The following is a 24,724-nucleotide window of genomic DNA, read 5'->3' as shown; positions in this document are numbered from 1 at the left end:
TCAGATTCCAGCCTGTTTATACAATTCCCCAATCAGATACCAGCCCATTTATATAAGCCACCAACCAAATTCTTGTCTATTGAGCCAACCGTTGTTTTTTTAAATACATAAACAGGATCATCATCATACGGTTATTTAGCTACAAGTATTAATTAAACGACAAACACGATCTTTGTTTCTTCATTGAAAACCACTCACCTCCAATGATCTGAGTTGCTATCTTCATTCCTAGCGTTCAATCCAAAGTGAGTAGAATTCAGTCATTTGCTTCCTTCTACAAGACCAAAAGCATTGTCGCTATAATTATTTCATCTCATCTTCTCGTTAAAACCCTTGTCACTAACCATTCCCTTAACTTCAGCATAAATCCCACGAAATAAACGTTCGCAAAATGACGTCCACTGCGATCGACATTGTACATAGTGCGCTCATGCAGCTAACATTAAGACAGTATACATGTACAATCTTCGCACTTAGATTTGCATCGTGATTAATAACAACCTTTGTGTGCGTATTTGGCTATAGAGGAATCATTTAGAATTTATTTTAAACAGTTTTTACAAGCTTCAATATCTGCGTTTTGTATTTCTTTTTCTATTCACTAGTTTCTCTCTTGATTATCTTCTTTCCTTTTATCTTCATCTTGCTTGTCTTAAGGTTTAAATAGTGTCAGAAGATGCGTGTATTACACGCATGTAGTATTTATATCTACGTCCAGCAAAAAAATGTTTTAAAAAGATGTTTGTGTTCTAGAAAAAAAATGTGTGTGTGTGTGATTGGAAATTTTAAAGTAGCTTTAACAATTTTTCATCGCTACGATGTGACATTTTATAGTGATGTCTAGCGCAGGGTTTCATGCCGCAGACTTGTAGCATCATGTCTCACCCAGTCGCATTATCCTGATATCAAGCCGACAAGTCCTAGCACTAACCTCTTAATGCTGAGCGCCAAGCGAGGCAGATGCTAGTACCATTTTTATCAGTCTTTGGTATAACTCGGCCGGGGTTCAAACCCGCAACATCCCTCATCCGAGGCGGATACTCGAACCACTATGTCACTTATAAAGGAATATTCAGTTTTCGTTTAAAAATATAACACGAAAAGGATCCATACAAATTCATACTTTATGCACAAAACAAACTAAACGAAATGAGCAATAGATCTGTCACAAATGATTAGCTGAATAAAATGAGTATCGTCAAAATTTAGGTTTTCGATGAAATATATAACTGTGTCATTTTCCCAATATGAGATAAATTGCAACGCCATATTTATAAAGGAAAAAAATTAATGTGCTGTGTATGTAAAGGTGCAAAATTTTGTAGAATACTTTTTTTAAGAGATAATTTCATAGTACATTATGCCGTGGTCAGAGTGACACGCAAACATTACGTTTGACTTATGGGTTAAACTCGCCATAAAGTGTTGAATGCAATGGATATAATCTGTTCTGCTTGGGGCTTGAATTGAATTTTAATTCGGGCTCGCTCGGTTAACAGTTAAGAGCTAGACAGAGTGCAAGGCTAATGCAAGGTCAATAAGATAAATATCAAAAGGTTTGAGACAAGCAAGAGAACAATTTTGAAAGTCGTGGGCCATTTGAAACAGGTGTCATAAAATGATATTTTCCAGAATAGTTATTAATCGAGGTGGACTAGAAATGATTATTCTGACTTCTATGGGAGTGATAAAATATGATGAGGGTTAAAGTAGTAATCTTGATTGGTTAAGCTAAACCGGGGGGTGGGGGGTGGCAAGGGTTTTCAAGGTTTTAAATAGTCCCCCACCCCCCGTGATATTATTCAGTCCAAGTTTTCTGCCGAAAAGGAAAGTCTGAGAGACTGCGAGATTAGTAGAGAATTATCTTCTTGTTAAGTCAATTCTCCAATGGACAAGGGTCTAAACATCTGTGAGACCAGAAACCAGATAAGAGACAGAGTGGATTCTCTGATGATAAGCAAGCGAAGGCTAGGGAAGTCACAAAGGAAAGAAAATAGTTCCAGTGGGAAAGGAGCGCAGTCTACAACCTAGAGGTTTACGACCCGAAAAAGCTAAAGTGAAAGACAGAAAGAATGAAAGAACTACAGAAATGCTGACCTATCAACAACAGTGATTTGGGGGGAAAACGGAAGCACCATGAGATGCTGTCATGCAGGCAATCTGACAGAAAGAATGAAAGAACTACAGAAATGCTGACCTATCAACAACAGTGATTTGGGGGGAAAACGGAAGCACCATGAGATGCTGTCATGCAGGCAATCTGAGTTAGATCAGTTACTGGAGAATATGATGAAATTTGTTATATCCGTAAAACAAACGGCAAGATGAATTTCGCATAAATTTTAAGTCTATTTCTAAGAGAAAATTAAATATTCACGCATCATGTTCGATTTCATTTTTGTTTTTGTAATGGAAAGTGACGATCTTTCAATCAAACTGGGCACACTGACCAATCAAAGGTAGGTATCGATTTCAAGGCGTAGTTACGCGTTCAAGGCGTAGTTACGCGTTACTATATATCATATTTGCTCACAAAATGAGACCACGCTTAATTATTCACGTATTACATTGCAGAGGAATTTGAAAGATTACGCAGAAAACACTGAAAATTTCTCTGAAAATGGTTCGCGGTAGTGCTTGGGGCACATGAGATGCAGACTGTTATTATTATGAAAGGATTCAAGAGGGAATTTTTATTTTAAAATTCTCAAACCAAATACCAACATGGAAAAATGTCTGCGTTAGTAGGGAAATATCTTTTACAATCATATTACATATATAAATACATAAAACTGTTTTTTAAATAATGATAGTATTTGCTGTGCTTGTGAAAAAGTTGAATAAAACTTTATGCTAATTTTATGCATATGTTCAAATTGTATATCTTATTGGAGCCTTAATATTACATGCAGTAGAGATACTTTGTGTATACATGTTGTCTATTTTCTTACTTTTATTACCTTGGTTTGTTTTTGCTTTAAAAAATTATTTTGGAATATTAGAATCCTGAATCATGCGTCGTTAGCGCTGATTTTATTAAAATTTTCAAACTTGAGCATTGATTTATAACTGGTGTCAGTTTGACAAAACACCACCCAAACTTTTAATTCTTGATTGTCACTATCATATTATCATTATTATTATTATTATTATTATTATTATTATTATTATTATTATACAGTTAGATTTTGACTTAACCTTTTTCCAATTTTAAATGTAATTATTTAAAATACAGTTTTTATTATGGACGGTTTAAAATGCATTTAAATGAATGAAGATGTGAAACAGTAATACAATAGTTATTTTGTTTTTTTATTGGGCTTGGGACTATAAATCACCTGTATGTATGTATGTATGTATGTATGTATGTATGCATGCATGCATGCATGCATGCATGCATGTATGTATGTACGTACGTGCGTGTGTCTATGTGTCCTTTTGACTTCTAATAAAACTAATAACTTACAAATTATTGATTTTAAAACACATGTAAAATGTTATAACATCAATGTAGTAAAATAAAATTAGTCACACTACCTAGCGAACAAATAATAATAATAATAATAATAATAATAATAATGAGGACTTTGTATAGCGCCTAATCTTTAGAAGCTCTAAGCGCTTTACAGCATTAGACAACACTTATAAGATATATAAAAAACATATAATGATATGATTACAAAAGCAAAAAACACCATGAAATTAGAAAACATTAAAAAAAAAAACATGCTGAGAATATTTAAGGTAGGAAACATTATTAGGTCTTTAAGTTTGTTCTTGCAGTCGAAATAAGTGAGTTCTGAGAGCCTTCTTGAATGTGATCACTGTGTCTTTGTGTCCAAGTCCAGTGGGCAATTCATTCCACGTTGTTGGGCCCTGGTATGCAAAAGAACGCTGTCCATATGACTTTGTTTTCATACTTGGAATAATGAGTATACGATTGTCAGAAGAGGCGCGTTAGTTTCTTGCTGGTGTGTACACATGGGTGAGGTCGGATAGGTATGTTGGACTAGAGTCCGACAGTGAAACGTAGCACAGGGAACACATTTTGTGTTTGATTCTGGATCGAATGGATAGCTAGTATAGGGTACAGAGCAGCGGGGAGGTGTGCTCTGGTCGTGGTACTCTAAGTATGATCCCAGCAGCTGTGTTTTGAACTTTTTGAAGTTTCTGGAGCAGAAATTGAGATTAACCAGACAGAACTGAGTTACAATAGTCCAGTCTTGAAAGTACTAATGAACACCCAAGTGATTTAGTGGCATCAACTGAACGATATTTGCGAATTGAGTTGATGCGTATCAGCTCAAGATATGCAGCCTTGCATATGTTCATGACATGTTAGTGCAATGTGAGAGTACTGTCCAGAGTAACACCTAAGTTTCGTACTTATTGCAAAGCGGATGCAAATATATCACGTCAGCATGTTGTTGTTTATTTCGATGTGCCATTATTATTTCCTTCTTTTTAAGAGATTATGATAAATGACCGTTTTACGTGGATATAATTCAAATTCAATGGTTTCTCAATTATACCCTTATGAAATGTTTCACCCGTCCAACTGATGATACATGTTTTTGCCGCGTAAACAACGTAAAATATTTCTTTCAATCACTCGGGCATCTTGGTAGAAAGTGTTTATTTATTTATTAAAAATTAGCATCTTTTTTCCAAAACATAATTAAATGATTAATTGTAGATAATAAAAATACTTGTTTTGTTTTTATATGACAATTATGCACTACGATATACATATTACGGATACATAAAAAATAGTTTTATTTTAATTTTTTGCAAGTACTAAAGACATACTAGAAAATCTGATAAATAATAAGTATGCATAATTTTGCAAGAGCAGAAAAATATTGTTATTTTGTCTTTTTGTAGCAAATTGGTATCTTCTTGTTTGTCTAGTGTTCGTTCTTACACTTAGATGGCCAGCAATGTTGTAACTTTGACCTCATTTCACCAACAAATCTTCTAATTTCATAAATATATCATTGTGTGTAGTAATTCAAGGTTTTCTTTAATGCCATCAGGTAAGAATGTTTCGGAAATCTTGTCAAAAATATTTTCCAATGAGTCTGTTACAAACGGGGAGCAGGTCAAAATGTATCCGATCTGAAACGCACCCTAGTTAAAATGTACCCTGACAGAAACGTACGCAAGTCAAAACGTACTCAATTCAAAACCTACCCAAATTAAAAACATGACCAACGCTCGTTTTAAACAATGACATCATTTTAATGTATTGTCTTTCATATGACAGTGACCGGCCTGACGACCAATGGAAATCGGTAGACGCAAATGAAATATCTAATCTTATGATCTAGCTCCAAGTGTTGTATTTAATGGGACTCGTGGTATTCTCTTCCATATCTGCTTAGATCTCTGTTATTCTATCCCTTAATTTCATATTTATTTTATTATTTACTCTATCCGGGCAATAACACCATGGTCGATCAACTCTTAGATAACCAAAAAAATCGTAATGAGTGGGGGAGATGACACATGACCACCACCTCGTGACAGTGTAAACTGTGAAACCCACGAACTCCATATTCCGCAATGTTGCATACGAGTCGGCATCAGAAAAACTAATTATTTATTGTTAAGGCTGCAAGTAACTTGGTGTTGTAAGCGGCCTTACACGTAAAGAAAACACGTGAATTATTTTTTCTTCCAAGACAGATATTTTACAGTACTGTATCAATGCTTAAAGTTCTTTATCGTGGAAAAACTACAAGTATCGTTTCATCATGAATATGTTTCGTTTCCCTGTGCGCAACACGCCAAGAAAGCTCAAGAAATCGTTCGGCGTTGGTAGCGGACCAGCTGAGCGGATCAAGAAGCTACAGATGCTGGTAACGGCACTCATTCGAAATGAGAGACTAGAGGCCAAGGAATCTTACTGCCTAGAGACCAGAGGATATGCAGAACAAGTACATATCGCGTCAACTTTATTGATATAATAATGTGAGGGGGAATATCTAAAAGCACTAAACATTAAGCTGATTTAATAATTACTGTTTGTGTCTATCCTGTTATTATTCTTCATTCTTCTTTCGTGCACCACCGCCGTGTAATAGTCAAGGGCGACTGCTACGACGTACCATATAGATATACAAAGATATATTTTGGTAGCAGCAGCAACTAATACACTTGTGTTTTTACACAATAAGATCCCAAAGGCTATTAGACAATTTGGCCCAAGACAATTCGGCCCAACTTGGACCGAAATAAGACAATTCGGCCCAACTCGAAAGACAATTTGGCCCAGCTGTATAATACAACTGACAATGGTATTAACAAGTATTGATTTTTTTAAAGGAAATACTCAGTAATTTATAACTTATATATGCGTAAGTTAACTGAGACAAAATATTTTTTGACAGTTCTTATATATGTTTTTTTACCATATAGTCAAGAAGGTCAATTTATTTCAGCACTTGAGTATTTATAACTAAATAATGTGCATTATCTCTCCTTCTTCCTTCCTTCCTTGTGCAAGAGTTTTATCAACCAGTTTCTGTATAAAATGACTCAATAACAACTAATTGCTGCAGCTTCCAATGTAATTTTTTTTCAAATCTGTCCATATCTTCAGTAGAGCAATTGTTCCAGACTAGGGATACATCTTCTAAAATGTGATGTATGAAAAGTATGTATATATACATGTATATATAATTTGATCAAAGCTTCCTACAAAAAGAACTTGTAGGCAATCACAATATGTATTCATGCATGTATGTATGTATGTGCACTCAGACTGGTGAGTTTTGTGTACACGATGGAAACAGTCACATTCCACAGCTTCTTACGAGTCGTCAGCTCCTTAGTACACTGAATACATGGGTAGTGCATTGTTGGAATATAAAAGGTACAGACATTTAGTATAACACTATAAATCTACAACACTATAACTCAGAAATAATAAATGTGCATTCGACTGGTTCTATATGTATATATAGGCCTATGCTAAACACACATTACTCAAACAACGAATTCGAAGAAGCAATTAAAAGATGCAATTACTATAGCCTCTTTGAAGTACATCCATGAAACCTGGGTGAAACATAAGCCATGGGCATCAAGGGTCCTTGATTTTCTGCTCTATTCTCCAGCTAATAAAATAACAGATCATCTAACATAACAATATTTATTAAAAAGGTAAGAAAGAGGTTTTAAGAGGTATGCCTGGCCTCTACTCTGTCACTAATTTGTAACAATAGATTGTTTCTATTTTATGAAGTCCTGTGCAATCGAGTGTGTCATATATAAACCAGTGTTACAATCTGAAGCCTGAAATCAAATATATTTGTTATAATATGTCTTGTAGGGTGTTGCTAATCTTATAAAAATGTAAGTGTATACTGTAGAATATTATCTGTTAAGTATTGTTTTATAAATTGATATAGATAATTTGGCCAGACGACTTCAATTGAGATTGTTGTTGTACAGTTAAGTATATTTTTTAGCATAAAAATGAAATGTATTTAAGTATTTTAAATAGAATGTGCAATATGTTTGTGTTTTCTCTCTTATATATATATATATATATATATATATATATATATATATATATATATATATATATATATATATATATATATATCAACCGAAGTATGGCCATTTGCTTTTTAAGAATATCTAGATTGTTTAGTTTCTTAAAATTTGTTCAGTTTTTTCCCTAAAATCTTTTCTATTTTACAACCTATAAAAATTGTCAAAAACATTTTGTCTGACTTAAATTATATATATCTTATATAGTATCTACTTGCTGTTTGAAGAAAAAGAACTTGATACAACTATTGCAAAGTTGGGCCAAATTGTCCTTCAAGCTGGGATGAATTGTCTTAATTTCGGCCCAATTTGGGCCGAATTGTCTATAAGCCGCTCCCAAACCAGATATTTAAGAGTGATTTAAAATTCTTAAAATCAAAGGGTTTTGAAAATTATTTGGAAAAGATTTCCATAGTTCATGTGCTGCATACAAGGAAGGAGCTGGCATTAATAAAGTTGTCGCAAAAAAAATCGCCAACCTCTATTTTTAAACAATGTCACCATTTTCATACTACAGTACTAGTACTACTGCAAGTTTATCTCAATATCTCTGTTATCGAGGTAAAATTGTCAGCTTAAGTGAATGTTGAGATAAATGAGAGATGGCTATAAAAAATCAAATTTTGCATGTAAGTTAAATTTTTAAGAGGTAACCTGATGTCAGTAGGATTTACACTGAGAGAAAATAAACAATTTATATTTTAATTAATTGAAAATAAAACTAACCTAAAATACACATATGTATTGACAACTTACAGTTGTGTAAAAGAATCCATAATGTGTAAAGTACTGTACATGCATATTAAAAATCCACATACATGTATTCAAGTATGGATCACATACTAGAAAATTTATATATCATTCACATCATGTTAGAAAGCACAACTAACTTTTTTGTTTAAAAAAGAGGTCCTTAATTAATCTATCGCACAGTCAACAAACAGTCACTGAACAATGCAATCAGATAGTCATGGTTGCCAGTAGCACATGGCTTTATACTTGTTTACATGCCACATGTACATGGCCTAGATTTTGGTCAGATGGAGAAGACTAATAAGTTGCTGAGGCTACCAGGGGGATGAGGCTACCAGGGGGATGAGGCTACCAGGGGGATGAAAACATGTGAACAAAATAAATTTAACAAACATCTTTGCAACCAAATATATTTGGTTTCAAAAGATTTGAAATTTAATTTGTGTTTTATAACACCTGTGGTAACATTCATAGCCTAAACAGTTTTCCTGAAAAGTAGAAAGTTTCATGGCACAAATAAAAGTGATTGAATCAGCTTACATTACCTTTTTCTAAGTTTGGTGCTGACTTCTTGTGATAAATGGTGCTTTGTTATTATTGAAAATTGTAGTTGGATTGCTTTAATGAAGGGTACATAATTTAAGTCACTGTTAAATATAAACTTTCAAGGACCAAACAAATGCGTTTTTTATTGTGTTGGAAGTATCAAATAATTGTAGTAGAGCATTGATTGAGACTGATTTTATTTGTTTTATTGCTTAGTATTTATAGAAAACAATATGTGCTTCAAAGGTAATCAGTTTTCTTTGAAGTTTCAGCAACAACAAAATTTTGTGTACATTAAAAAGCAAACTGTAACTTGGTCAGTGCATAGATCCGACCTGTCAATCAAATCCACCGATATTGACCAATCGGATAAGAGCATCCGGTGCTATGGTAACATCCGCCATGTTTTACCCACAAACAAACGTGTGATGAGAATACAGCTGCATTACAGACTTTCGTGATTTTTGGGATATATTGGCAAAATGGTGCTTCGATGTGCATGGGGAACATGCAGTGCAGATGAGAGATATCCGGAAAGGTTGGAAGGAGGCCGTTTTATTCGTTTTCCGACTCCGAAACGTGATTTGGAAAAGGTGAAACGATGGATCAAAGCGTGTGGTCGACCGCACGAACAGCTTAATATCACCAGAGTAAACCAACACAAGGCCGTTTGCTCAAAGGTAATTCAGTTTAGATTTCACTATAGTAAATAAGTATATGTAGTATTCTAGAAAGTAATGTTAAATAGAAAAGATATCGAATACACATTTCGTAAAGCTGGTTTATGTAATTGTTGTTATCATGGGTTAACTACATTTTTTCAGTACGTCATATGCTATTCATGGCGGGCAGGTTTATCACGTGGAAGAAAACCCCGGGAAGAACCGGATACTCACAGGAAGCTACTAAAAAGCTTTTTTACATACCCACATTGGCCAAGCCCAAAATCGGAACCAATGTGGACGTATGAGATGGCAGTAACCAGTAAAGATGATAGTCTTTGACCACTCGGGCATCCATGTCACCCTGTAATACTAGTGCTTTAATTATAAGTATACATTTATCCCAGACTAGCCCTCTTGATATTTTTATCTTGTATTGAAGGAATTAACAACAGATTAATACCATGGGTTATTGTCAGAGCATGTATAATGGAGCATATATTTATGTTATGACTAGGTTATAAATAAGAATAAAAATTCTTTATTTCAGACTACATTGTCCATACATCTAAATTAAATAAAGATATAAAATGTTTCTTTGCTGATATTAATATAAAATGTCAAATCTGATTTGCTTTTTTGATTGTCATATAATGCATTGTTTTGTAAATATACATATTTTTCAGCACTTTGTTGGAGGAAATGGACCAAATGAGAATTACCCAGACCCCATTCAAGCTGATGGTTCACGTACTATGCCAGCAAGAACACTTCCAGTGAAGAGAGCTTCTTCACAACAAAATGAAACCAGTCAACATAAATGCAAATGCCTGCATTTGGAAGAAAACATGACCACGTAAGTGCCAAGTAACTCATAGAATATGTCTAGCTTTATTAATCTTTTACATATGAAATTTAACAAGTTTAATTTCAGAATAAATTCAGACATTAATCTTAAAGTAAATATGCAAAGCTAGCAAGTTAATGAACTGATACTCTTTGAAAAATGTTTCAATTATATTGCTTATACTTCACAATCAATTAAAAAATACATACATACCCCTGGTACATAAATAATATATATATATATATATATATATATATATATATATATATATATATATATATATATATATATATATATATATGAAAACTACTTGTTGACTAACGTCATTGTGTGCATAACTATTTATTTCTTACAGATTGAACAGTCCATATATGAATTGTGAGTCAGGGGTGTCTACACAGACTGAAAACCCATGTAAGTATTTTATTCTGAGGATTGCAGATGTGGAATTGCATAATCTCTGTAAAATTCAGATAACTTTTGTAACATTGAAGTCATAAATGGAATGTCTGGTTTAATTCTTTCCACATACATATCCTCCTGTGTGTAAACAATGAATTCACAAAATTCACAACCTGTAACCATAAGTTGGCCTTGAATCTGTGCATAGTAACTGTGTGTCTTCTTTAATGATACATGTTCATCCTTCTGTAAATAGAAATCTGGTATATCACTGCATGCCTTTTCAATGGTCATTTTTCTAGCAGAGAAGGGGCATTTAATTTCCACAATTCCACATTCTCCATTGTCACACAGTTTCCCATCAGGCGAGGCACCCAAAAATGAAAAGTCATTATTAACCACAAAGCCACACTCATGGAAATGCCTAGACGGATACAATTCAAGATACTTTTCTTTAGCAGTTTTCTCATGTCTTTTACCGTATTCAAGAGCTTTGGCTTTCACGTCATTTTTTTAAATTAAACTGTTAATAAACTTTTCACTGGGTTTAGATTTCCTTGATATTACTTTTCCAAAATTAGATGATGTAAGTCTGTCTTTTCTCTCATGAAACCAGTGATCCGACAAGGCCTGATTTCTTGTCTGTACCTCAGTGTCACATGGATTTATGCACTTTGTGTTCTCATTGAGTGGTTTGAACTCATTTGGTAAACAGACTGGAGAAGCCCTTGTCACAGATGTATTAACACAGTCCTGAGTTATGTGTGTAGTTTCCCTCAGGTACTTTGTCTGAAATGAAGAAAATAAATACTTTTCTTATTTTTTTCAGGGATATCAGCAATGGATATGTTAGCAGTTGCAGCTGAGAATCAGGATCTAAGGCTCAAATTGTCAAATAGTTCAAAAAAGATACAAGAGCTTCAACTTGAAGTGTCATCAAAAGATAAAGAAATTCAACATCTGAAGAAAATAATTGCCAAGAAACAAACATTGAGTGTAGCAATTGTGAAGTATAAAGAAAACACATTGAAAAATTTGTTTAAATACTATACAGGAATCACATACATAAGGTTTTTAGCTTTATTGGCCTTTCTAGCCCCTATAGAGTGTCCAGTCAAATATGGACCAGGACGAAGGGATACAAAAAGCCTTATCCAGGAAGATGGACTGTTTTTAACAATATGTAGGCTTAGGCATGGTTTTGGTTTAAAAGATTTGGCCACACGGTTTGGACTCTCTGCACAGTCAGCTAGTGTTGTGTTTAACACATGGCTCGATCTTATGTATTTAAAACTTGGCCAGCTTTCAGTTTGGCCACATAGAGATACTATAATAAAAAACATGCCATCTGAATATTGGAAAGATTTTCCCACTACCATTATTATTATAGATGGAACTGAAATTAAAACTCAAATTCCAAGTGCACTTTGCCTACAGAGCCAGTTATATAGTGATTATAAATCTGCAACAACTCTAAAGGGGTTGATAGGTTGTGATCCTAATGGTTGTGTAATGTTTGTTTCAGAATTATTTACAGGATCGATTTCAGATAAATCTATCACAGAACAATCTGGTTTTTATGATATGCTTAAAACACTAAAATCAATTGGTTATATTAAAGAAGGAGATGCCATAATGGTAGACAAAGGTTTTAACATTGCAAAAGAAATAAGTGAACTTGGTTTGAAAATAAACATTCCACCATTCGCATCGGCAAGTAGGCAAATGACAGCTTCTGAGACACTTTTGACTAACAAAATTGCCAAACAAAGGGTACATATAGAACGTCTCATATGTAAAGTTAAAACATACAAACTTTTATCACATTGTATTCCTATATCTTTGTTTCAAAAGGCCAACAAAATATGGACAGTGTGTTGTCTTCTAACACTTTTTCAAGATGTTTTTGTTAAGGATGAACACTGAATATACTATGATTGGATAGTACCTGATACGATAATATTGACCCGATCTGCACATCTCCTAGAGGTGTTGATACTTTAGGAATGTTTGGTGCAATTCTGCACTCTAGGGGTGTTCCCTTCAGACTAGAGAGATGAGACATGTCCTTTTCATCCACTTTCGGTACTCTAAATGTAAAAAGAAATGTAATGAAATAATCGTGTTAAACAATGTTGTTTTTTTGTTTACTTCATGTCAGTGCCTATTTTAGGCATCTATAATTTTTGCACATATTTTAAATGCACACCTTATTACTTATTCAATTTGATGACATTATATTGTAGATTTACATGAATATTTTTCTATTACATATCAATTCAAGTATGTTGTATCAGCATGATGAATAAAAACAAATTATTAAAGCTATATTGTTTGTCATGTTTATTTTAATCTGGAAGTAATAAATAGTTAACTCTATGTTCCATCTACAACCAGATTTTAAACAAGTATTTCTGTTGGTAAATTATTTGCATTTTAAATTCATACTTTTTGTTTATATCTGTCTGGCAAACCACTGGCTTTCTTTTCCTACTCTCTGTCGGTCTAGCAACCACAACATGGTTAAGTGGCACTAGTTTTATTTTCGATCCCCTTGGCACATGCCATTGCTGAGGTAAGCTTGTGCTGCTCAACTGGTCAGGAACAGTGGTGAAGTTATGTAGTTTGAAACCCTGTAGGGACTTAATTAGCCCTACTACATGGGAGCAATGCCCACTGACCCTGCAACAATACATATATATTTTTCAGATATCATACACATTAATTAGTTTAAAATATGCTATTGGTGATGTCACAAAACCAACACCAGCGCCATCTACCAGATAAATAATTTAGAATGCAGTGTTGTGATGTTTTTCTAATGCAAAGGGATTTCAAACCAATATTGATTTTGACAATTTTTATTGGTTGGGAGTGTCAAAGCATTGTGACATCTAACGAGGGGGCTGAGTTTTTATCACGGGGCCGGGGTACAAAATATTCCGCCCAAATTACGTGACGTCATGTATGGATGACCCTTGACTAAAATTATTGGTCACTGTGGAAATTTACAAAGGTGGCCAGGTAATAAATTGGGTCAAGAGAAAAGGACCTTTGGTGAAATCAACAGCTAACATGATACTACGATTTTTATTATCAACAGCTGCAGCTTTCGTTGTGAGATTACAGCACGCTAACACCTTTAGGTTGACCTCATCCAAATATATCCATTTACGTAATTTAACATTTGTTTTTGCCGAATGTTCTTCTCGAACAGTGTGTATATAATGACATTCTAAAAGAATATGGATGTATGAGGATCCAGATAAAGTGAATGCTCGCCATTTTAATGTATGTGCAATCAAATTGTAAAAAATAACACATTAAATAGTCGGTACCGAACTCCTACATGACCTGCATGACTTATACTATAACAGTTGCCATTACTTAAGGGTATTAAACAGTTCAAACATTAAACATAGCTCATAAAAAATACAAAACATTAAATCTTACCCAGCTTTACATGAACAGTATGCATCTTCACACTTTTCCTCCATAATTTCGATGTGCAGACGGTGCGGAGGCTGGTTCTTCTTCATAGATGGCCAGCATCTCGCTTCTACGCGAATCTTGTTTTCAAACTCCAAAACTTTGATTTCGTGTATATATCCTTGCGTAAAGTAGTTCAAACCCTTCTGCAACACTTTACTGGAAAGCTTCTCTTGATCAGGAAGGTATTTAAGTGAAATATTATCGGGAATACGCGAGAGAGAATCTGACATGGTGCCTGTATTCTGTGATGATTCAGCCATTTCAATGGGAAGCTTGGGGTTCGCAGTAACAGTCTCTAAGGGGGTGGAGCTTCACTAGTCATTTAGGATCTATGCATTGCAGCCTTTCCTCTTCCTGTCTTTGGAGGTTAATTAATCATAGCTAATCCAGTAGTATAACTATCTGAGTGTATCAGAGCTTACAGTACCCAGGCCAGGTTTCTGTATAGTAGGATTATGATGTAAAAACGTACTGTTAAGACACATTTGTCAGTTTGAACAAATGATTTGTTTATGCAATAGTAAAACTCCCAGTGCATTTTATATCCAAGTTTGCAGCTTCCTTTCTTGGTGCCCTTTGAATTTCTCCACCCCAAACCCAAGATTGTATATACAAGTTGAAACAGCCAAAAAATGTTGCCATATAAAAAATCGCCAGATGCTATATTTTTTCGCCAGTAAGTAGAACAAACCACGATTTGTGACATTGGTGAAGCCCAGCACCATCCCTGCACATGCCTAAAGGATTTTAGCCTCTATCTGGATATGTTTCATTATTGCCATTTCCATTATATACCTGAAAGAATAAAAAGATATTTATTTTAACTTCCAGATTTTTTAAATAAGTTGGGCAGTTCTTTTTTAAAATTTTGAATGCTTAAGGTCCCATGATCATCATTCTTCTGGTGTGGAGAGTTGTTACATTTGCCAAATCCAAAAGCTTAGAGTATAGTTTCTTAAATTATTGAAGACAAACCTCAGTCTGAGTTTCATCTGACCCATGCCACCCCATTTTTGATATTTGGATGTTTATGTTGGGGTGTACACCCTAACATAAATGTGCAAATGTAAAAAAAAGGGGTGGCAAAGGGTCAGAGAAAACTCGGACAAAAACCTCAGAGCTCTTTCTGAAGGTGTTCAAGTTTGTTGACATTAGTGAGACTGCTGAAATGGGGGCCCCGAGTGGTCTAAAGTGCTTTCTGTTACAGATCATTGCCATCTGACCTCTGTCTGCATGGGTTCGAGTCTCGGAATCGGCCAATGTGTGTATGTGAGAAAGCTTGCTAGTAGCTTCTCGTGGGTCAGTGGTTTTTTATGGGGTTTTCCTGGTTTCTTCCTCCACCATTAATACTGGCCGCCATGTATAGTGTATCGTGTGCTGAAAAATGGCATTAAACCCTACAACAACTACTGAAATGACACCACATTTATTCAGTACTGTACATAAGATCCCAAAGGCAAGGGACGTTGTTTCCCAAACCATCCAATATACTGATAGCTGTAAAAGTTGTAAGTGTCTGCTGGCTATCCGTTGATTTCAGTGATATGTTACCCAAAGTGGCCGAGTGGTCTAAAGTGCTCACCATTCCGGATCACTGCCATCTCACCTCTGTCTGTGTGGGTTCGAGTCCAAGGCTCGGCTAATGTGGGTATGTGGGAAAGTCTGCCAGTAGCTTCTCGTGAGTTGGTGGTTCTTCCCTGGGTTTACCAAGGTTCTTCCTCCACCAGTTATACTGGCCACCATGTATAGCCTATCTTGTGCTGAAAAATGGCATTAAACCCTAGAACAACAACAACAACCTGGGTTCCCAATCAGTTGGACATTTTATTAAATGTGTACAAACATGAACTGCTTTGTTGTAGGGTGACACTAGCATAAACAGCATGCAAAGGGGGTCTCGAGTGGTCTAAAGCGCTCTTCGTTACTGATCACTGCCATCTCACCTCTGTCTGCATGGGCTGGAGTCGCGGATTCTGCTAATGTGGATATGTGAGAAAGCTTGCCAGTAGCTTCTCGTGGGTCAGTGGTTCTTTCTGGGGGTTTTCCTGGGTTCTTCCTCCACCATTAATACTGGCCACCATGCATAGACTATTGTGTGCTGAAAAATGGCGTTAAACCATACAACAACAACAACAGCAAGCAAAAGTATTATTTTTCTGTGTTCTAAGTATAAAGAAAAGAAATGCTCATTTTGTATTTATTTGTATCAAAATATCTTATAGGTATAATGAACAAATAGTTGACCAAACTGTCACATAGTAACTCATCATGTTTTAGTCATCATAAATATTGTCTTACTCCCTTTTTTCTTGGCCTCATTGTCATGTGGGTGCTTATGTAGAGACTATGATTTAGTTGTGGAGCATGATCAAAAAGCCACCCTCTGTTACCTGCCACTGAGCAGTATCACTCATGGCTAAATCACAGGGTTGTCACATGGGAAAAGAAGCTATAGTGGTTAAGGTCAAATATTTCATGGAAGAGGCAGAACTTGGCACTGAACAAGTACATGTAATATATGTGTGGCTCCATCAAAAGGATTGTTAACTAGAAACAAAGTGTTGCATGTACAAGACAAGGGTTTATGGGTCCAGTAAAAAGTAACCAAGGTTGGCTTCCCTAGGTTACCCTACTTTATATATTAAAAAAATCTGCATGCTTAACAAATTTTAAAGTCTTCTTCCAGAGTTGGCTTGCTTTGCAAATAAAGTACTTATATTTGATAGACCAGGCTGAAACAGGGTTTATTTCTTTCTACCAGGATATGTTTAGCCACCGTGTTACCATAACTGAGACAAACAAGCATTGCAGTCTGTGCTAACAAAAGTACTGACATTTGTACTCACAGTGAATGTGTGAAACAATTATTTTGGGCAAAATATTTTATGTTGTTAACCTGGATATAACACACTTATTTTTATTTTACATCATGTAGTGTGTCTTATTTGAAATACTGGAACCTTGAAGCAGTTGCAATCTCTCACTCTCTTATTTGCAATTTTGTTGGATCCAACTTTTAGTTTGATAACATGTTGAAACTCTTGAGGTAAACCAAACACAATTTTTTTCTACATCTTCACATCAATTATAATAATAATAATAATAATGATAATAATAATAATAATTATAATAATAAAGACTTTATTTGGAGAAGGTAACTCAATTAGTTACAGAACTAATCTATCTTGAGGCCTTTAATCTGTTATGTACAATATATACAGTATATACAACATAATGTGAAGAGGAGTCTGGCTTGACACTAAATAATTAAGTAATTTTAAAATTCAAAGGATCAAGCCCGAACACACGCACAGGCATCAGTGAAAACCTAAACATATATAAAACATAAAATATAATCCTGCATTGAAAAATTCAGCAATGAAAATGATGTAAAGTTACAGAAAAGCAGGCGGAATTTTTTGTACTAGAACTGTTCAATTTTCTCACAATTTCATCCATTTAAGACATTGATTGTGAAATGATGAAATGCTAGGAACCCGCCTTATGTCACTGGAAATGTTGTTCCATACCAGTGGACCAGTATATTGAAAACTTTTTTTAAACAATTCCTTATTTGGCCTTGGTATATGGTAATTCTTTGTTCTTATGGACCTTAAATTTGGAGTGCCATCAGCATCTCTTTGGTGAAAGATATTGCTGAGATAGACAGGAATGTCTTTTCTGGATACTTTATACATCAATAAGGGCTTTCTAAGAAATATTCTTTCATGTATTGTTAAAACCTTTATATTATTCATTGCATCCTGAAAAGTTTCTATACTTTAATCTAGAATTAAATGGCACGCCCTCTTTTGGAGTCTTAAAAGTGTTATGTTTGAATTAGAGGTATTACCCCAAATTACATTACAATAGTCCAGATATGGCTGAATATAACTTTTATAAAAGACGACCCTATACTAAAGAAGAAAGTATGTTTTGATTTTCCTCAGTAGCCAAAGATAAGAATTAACCTTTTTTGAAATATGTTTAATGTGAATAGACCAATCAAGATTGTTATCCACGAATACACCAAGAATTCTATCTTGAGAGGTCATGTTAAGGCTCATGTTGTCAAATAGAACCTGGAGTTTGTCGCTATCTAGCTTGCTCGTTTTTCTTGTGTTGTAACTAGCAGGGCTTTTGTTTTTTTCTGTATTTATGATCATACTGTTTTGGTTTTACCAGTCTCAGACAGTGTAGTATCATCTCCATAAGTGGAAGAAATTGAAGTTCCAATCTTAAGAGGTAAATCGTTGATAAATAGAATGAATAACAGAGGCCCAAGGATAGAGACTTGTGGTACTCCACAGTTAATATTTTTACTTTCAGAAAGTTGATCATTTAAAGATACTTTTTACACTCTGTTGGTTAAGTAAGAAGTAAACCAGTTTAGAGTTTTCACTGCATTGATAGATTTTTAGTTTTTGAAGCAAAATTTCATGGTCTACAAGATCAAAAGCTTTACAAAAATCAACCATTGTAATAGTGCCTACCATTTCTCCTTGATCTAATGCTTTCAGCTATTTATCAATCAAAGATACAAGTGCAGTTTCACAGGAGTGATTCTGGCGAAAGTAAGACTGATTCTCATGAATAAGATCATAAGTGTTTAAATAGTTGAGAAAAGAATCATGTACATGTTTTTCAAGCAATTTGGAGAGACAAGGAAGGATAGAGATGGGTCTGTAGTTATTTACATCATCTTTTGTTCCTGCCTGTTTGTGCATATGAAAGCATTGGTGGCAGGATACTTTTATTCCAATGTGGTCAGTATTCAGGTGTTGATCCAACAAATTTGAACTCCATAGCACATTGTTAGGCAGTATAGATGCATTTGCATGATGCTGTATTTATTAGTTGTTGTTGTTGTGGGGCTTTAACGTCATTTTTCAGCACAAGATAGGCTATACCTGGTGGCCAGTATAATTGGTGGAGGAAGAACCCTGGAAAACCCCGGGAAGAACCACCGACCCACGAGAAGCTACTGGCAGGGTTTCTCACGTACCAACATTAGCCGAGCCTGAGACTCTAACTAACGCAGACAGAGGTGAGATGGCAGTGATCCATAACAGTGAGCACTTTAGACCACTCGGCCACTCTGGGCCCTGTATTTATTAGCAAGAGTAACATCACAGTATTTGATGCCAGCCTTGCAAAGACAGGTCAGGTATTGGAGGAACATGGTTCCTCCAAGAGAGTTGAAAATTTCAGGGAAAGACATTGGGCCTATCATAGGTGAAAAATATAATGTCTGGAGTCCTATGGAAGCATCATTTGGAGAGTATTATTGGTGTATCTAAAAATATTCCTATTTTCATGCATAATGTTGCTGTTAGAAAGATTTTGTCAAATAAAATAATTTCTGTTATTTGATATTGAAAAGAATCCAGGTTGTGGTCAGGTAGACAAAAGTGTTTTGATGTGTGGGTATCCCTCTGTTTGCGGATGTCCTGTGGTATTCTTTTATTCTTACTTGAAATTCCCATTTAGTCTTGCTTACATGTTGTATGTTTCATATGTGCCAGGTGAGTAAATAAACAACATTATGTGTGGCACTGAGGCCTCAAAACATGAAATTATATTTGATTTATGTATGAAGGTAGTGGACCACTAACTATTTTACAGCAAGAAAACCAGTCAAATGGTTGGAGAATAAAGCACAGACTAAATAATTTCCACTTGACAAAATAGCAGGGACCATGGGTGGCTGAATGGTCTAAAATCACTTGGCTTTACCAGTCACTGCCATCTTACCACTGTGTGTGTTTGAGTCATTGGGTTTGACCTTTGTATGTGTGTGAGAAAGCTTGCCAGTAGCTTCCTGTGGGTTGGTGTTTCTTCCCTGGGTTTTTTCTGGTTTCTTCCTACACCTGTTATACTGGCTGTCATTTGCTCAAAAATGGCATTAAGCCCACAACAACAAAAAAGCATCTGGACTTTTGGCTAGGATACTTAAATTATTAGCTTCATGTTAGGGAGTCCTGTTTTCAGCAGGAAAGACTCAAGAAAATGCTGTGGAATACTTTTTTCAAGGCTGGAAAAGAATTCTTAAACTGTAAAATGGAAGCATGTGTTGTTTGTCTATCAATCTAATAAAGAAACTTATTTTTACTCTTTAATATAGTGACATAAAGTTAAATGAAATTGGTATGGATTGGTTTTAGTGGATTTAACACTTTCTTTTAGCACACGATAGGCCTTACATGGTGACCTGTATATCTTTTGGAGGAAGAGCGCTTGGAAAAACCCCAGGATAAAACAAATGAATGGCACAATACTTTCAAGATAACTCTGTGCATTACTGCATTTCATTCAGTGTCATTAGTTGACATGTGAGAAATTACAATACAGCAGATTATTTCTAAAGTAATTTAGAGCAGGTACAAGTAAAACTGCATATAGTTATGGAAAATAAGCCTCACAAACTTGACATCTGCCCAGTAGCTGCTACTATCAGTCATCGAGGTTCTGGGTTCGAACCCTGGCCAAGTCATACCAAAGACTTCTCAAAATGGTACTAACAGCTGCCTCGCTAGGCATTCAGCATTAAGAGGTTAGTGTTAGGACTGGTTGGCCTGATGTCAGACTAATGTGACTGGGTGGGACATCATGCTACATGTCTGCGGCATGATGCCCCAGTGCGAGACATGACTTTAAACTGCCACACTGCAGACATTATAGCGATATGACTGGAAAATTGTTAAAGCTTCATTAAATATCTAAATCACACACACACACGCTAATAGTCATCATGTTTTGCATCCAGTTGAGATTGAAGTCTAAATTCAAATAAACTCTGTTGACCATGATTTCATCAATAATACCAATTTTAACAGTTATATTTGCACTTCAGGCACAGTTAACTTCATGACATGAATGAAATTTATAATTGGGGCAGAGCATCATTGGGGCAGAGTTTGGTTCTGGACACCACATTGCTCGCAGTGTTATTTTGAGTTACCTGGATGTAACAGCATGGAGTTGGAAAGTGAAATGGTGTCTTGCCAACTAAATTTATTGCACAATTGCACATGTTACATTTACATGTCACTAATCACATCACATTACATCAGATCACAAGAGATTCACCTTTTTATTACATCCCAGATCATTGCCACATATTTCCTGTGTGCTGTTATCACCTGACCTGACATGAAATAAATGTATTACCTCTTTTATCACATTTAATCTAGCATTTATCATATTTTATGTAGCACTGTTTATTTTAAATGGCTTATCTTCTAATCTAATTTGCAACTCTCATTGCCAATGTATTAGTTGGAGTGGATAGGTTACCTCCCCTAGACCAGCTAAATGAAATTTAAAATGGTACATGTTTTTAGATCAAAGTTAAGAACTGTGTGAAGAGACCAGTGTTTTCTCAGTCGTATGAGGGATGATTGTTTTAATAATTATGTTTGGTTTCGGGTTGTTGTTGTGTTTTTCTTTTTTGTAAATTTGACTTACAATACTTGCCTTCCTCATGAATCAGTACATGCAGATTAAATGCAGGGCCTTGACTGGATGAGTGTACAAAATTGTTTCTATTGTGGAACACTGACAACTCAACTCTATCCTCATATGTTCAATTTTCATGCTTGGTCAATAATGAGATAGCTTGCCATTAGCTTCCTGCTGCATGTTGGTACTTAGATTTTCACAGGTTATTCCTTTATCAATTGTAGTAGCTGCCATGTATAGGTTATTGTGTTCTGAAAAATGGCACAACTGCAGATCAAGTTATGATGCCTTTTGTAAGATTGAATAATGATTCATTTTTATTTGTCTATTTTATTCAGATTCCCAGACATGCAGACCAGCCTATAAATCTTTGGTATTAGTCAGCCTTAGAAACTTGTTTTACACCAAACCTGTTTGTCAGTAGCGAGATCTGAACCTGCTTTTTGTTGTTTTCTTCAATAAGACTGTACATTCCCACCAAAAGTTTTTTATATCGTGGCTGTTAAATTTAGACATCTCTGTACATTTCTCTCATTGGTTACACCTGCATTTATGATAATTATTTCCTGGTTTAAAATGAAAGTGTCTCCTGGTAAAATAACCTCTGGTTTTCATCTTTAATTTTGTCATTTTTGACATTATTATGACTGCAGCTTTTTATCAAAGTTTCAATGTGTAATTGATGTTTGTTTTGTACTGTAACAGATGTATCTGTTTTGTACCACAACTGATGTATGTTTTGTACCGTAACTGATGTATATGTTTTGTACCAATAGAATTGTAGTTTGCTCTGTTTATAGTACTTGTTTTTATCAAAGGTGGTTATTATCATTGACATTCTGCCCACGTCAGTTTGGCTACATACCCCCTGCATCCATAAATCTCATGTGACCAGTCATGCAAAGCAAACTGAACCTCTTACCTACCATACACACATTTTAATACATGTATATGATTCAAGAAAACAGAAAGTCTTAGAATACTTTAGACATCCAAAATATCGTCTATGCACTTGAAATTGATTATATAATGCCATTTGGTGCATGTTGTATACACATGGGTATGGCAGACACACTGGAAAATGATAAAAATATGAGACCCAGGTATGAAAATCTCAGAATTTATTAAGTTAGCTGCATATAACGTATCAACATGATATAAATTTCATGAAAAGCTGCATTCATTCTTATTATCAACTAGCATCACATAAGTGTTGATTATTGTCATTTTATGTGCTTATAATACCACACAGTGCATTCTTGGTGTCTAAGGTTGTCAGTAAAAGAAACTGCACAATTTTTTTTTCTTTCTGTATAGGTATCAGACCAGTAATTAATTAACAGACAGAACCAGTCCAACTGTGCAGTAATAAAAAAAACTAAAGTACTACCGTCGATATTTTGAGGTGCACCCATTGGCTTGTAAATGGATTTAATTATTATTTCATAAACATCATTCTATGATTGACCACATATTATGTACTTATATTTTTTTATGTAATATCCTACAGACAAAATAGCATCTTGAATGTGTCTTGGTCTGTGTTTGTGTCCTCTGATATCCATTAGCACATTATATGATGACCTTGTGTCTGTCATCTGGTATCCATTAGCACATTATGTAATGACCTTGTGTCTGTCCTCTGGTATCCATTAGTACATTATGTAATGACCTTGTGTCTGTCCTCTGGTATCCATTAGCACATTATGTAATGACCTTGTGTCTCTCATCTGGTATCCATTAGCACATTATACGATAGCTTTGTGTCTCTCATCTGGTATCCATTAGCACATTATGTGATGACCTTGTGACCATCATCTAGTATCCATTAGCACATTATGTGATGACCTTGTGACCATCATCTAGTATCCATTAGCACATTATATGATGACCTTGTGTTTCTCATGTGGTATCCATTAGCACATTATGTGATGACCTTGTGACCATCATCTAGTATCCATTAGCACATTATATGATGACCTTGTGTCTCATTTGGTATCCATTAGCACATTATGTGATAGCCTTGTGTCTCTCATCTGGTATCCATTAGCACATTATATGATGACCTTGTGTCTCTCATCTGGTATCCATTAGTACATTATGTGATAGCCTTGTGTCTCTCATCTGGTATCCATTAGCACATTATGTGATGACGTGTCTCTCATCTGGTATCCATCAGTACATTATGGGATGGCCTTGTGTCTGTCATCTGGTATCCATTAGCATATTATGGGATGACCTTTTGTCTGTCATGTAGTCTATTACCTATAAAGGATGGAATGCAATGCTGGCCCAGCAAACTTGAATGACCTTTCATCAAGATATACCTGCATGAGATCGATATGAATATGATTTATTTTCTCAGAAATTGCGATCATAGCATTCGTTATGTCTTTAATCTGCTGACAGACAAGACAAAAGTACATCGTTCTTGAAATCTGACCTGGATCTAGCCATTTGCATTCCAAGTCACGTGACTACACAACTCTCGCAACCTACATGAATGACATCAGAGGTCATACAGTCACGTGATATCAACAATATACCATTTGTAGTGTTTCTGTAGGAAAACAAATCGAACATATCAATGAAAATCATGTAAATATTATAGAAAAATAAAATAATAAACTTCTCAAAATATTTATTCTGAAAACTACAACCAAAAATCTGTAAATGTTGCAGCAGTTTGAAGGAAACCAGATTCACTACACAGAAGGCACATGTCAATGTGGTAGTCATGTGACACCAACAAACACATCATTGATACATGCTCATTACTTCTTGAAAATGGTTTTCTCCACACAGCTGTGATACCGACAGGTTTCTGGTCATTGTTCTCAGAATAAATATGTTGAGAATTAAGTGTGCATTATATTTATTTACAAACATTAAATGATTTCTACATAATATGTCCAAATTCTATGTACAGCAACTTTGGAAATTTGTTTATTGTCAATATCACATGACTATATGACCTCTGATGTCATTAACATGTAGGTTG

At 35.1% G+C, this 24,724-nt stretch overlaps 2 protein-coding genes across 2 annotated transcripts in view; both read left to right on the top strand.

The window, feature by feature from the left end:
- The first annotated feature begins 5,609 nt into the window (after nucleotides 1-5,609).
- Nucleotides 5,610-24,724, top strand: part of LOC149793423 (large ribosomal subunit protein bL17m-like) — a 41,146-nt gene continuing 22,031 nt past the window's right edge. Inside the window, exon 1 of the mRNA XM_089968998.1 lies at nucleotides 5,610-5,939. Coding sequence (XP_089825124.1) covers nucleotides 5,757-5,939 — 183 coding nt within the window. The 5' untranslated portion in view covers nucleotides 5,610-5,756. The remainder of the gene's footprint in view (nucleotides 5,940-24,724) is intronic.
- Nucleotides 8,887-13,094, top strand: LOC149793424 (uncharacterized). Its single transcript, XM_089967408.1, has 4 exons — nucleotides 8,887-9,539; nucleotides 10,208-10,377; nucleotides 10,724-10,782; nucleotides 11,600-13,094. The coding sequence occupies exons 1-4, from the start codon at nucleotides 9,342-9,344 to the stop codon at nucleotides 12,694-12,696; spliced, it is 1,524 nt and encodes a 507-aa protein (XP_089823534.1). The 5' UTR covers nucleotides 8,887-9,341; the 3' UTR covers nucleotides 12,697-13,094.

The sequence above is a fragment of the Sinohyriopsis cumingii genome, chromosome 8 (assembly GCF_028554795.1).
Source record: "Sinohyriopsis cumingii isolate HCF-2022 chromosome 8, ASM2855479v2, whole genome shotgun sequence".
In the NCBI taxonomy this organism is placed as follows: domain Eukaryota; kingdom Metazoa; phylum Mollusca; class Bivalvia; order Unionida; family Unionidae; genus Sinohyriopsis; species Sinohyriopsis cumingii.
The sequence above is the reverse complement of the archived record's forward strand: the minus strand, read 5'-3'. Positions and strand labels throughout refer to the sequence as shown.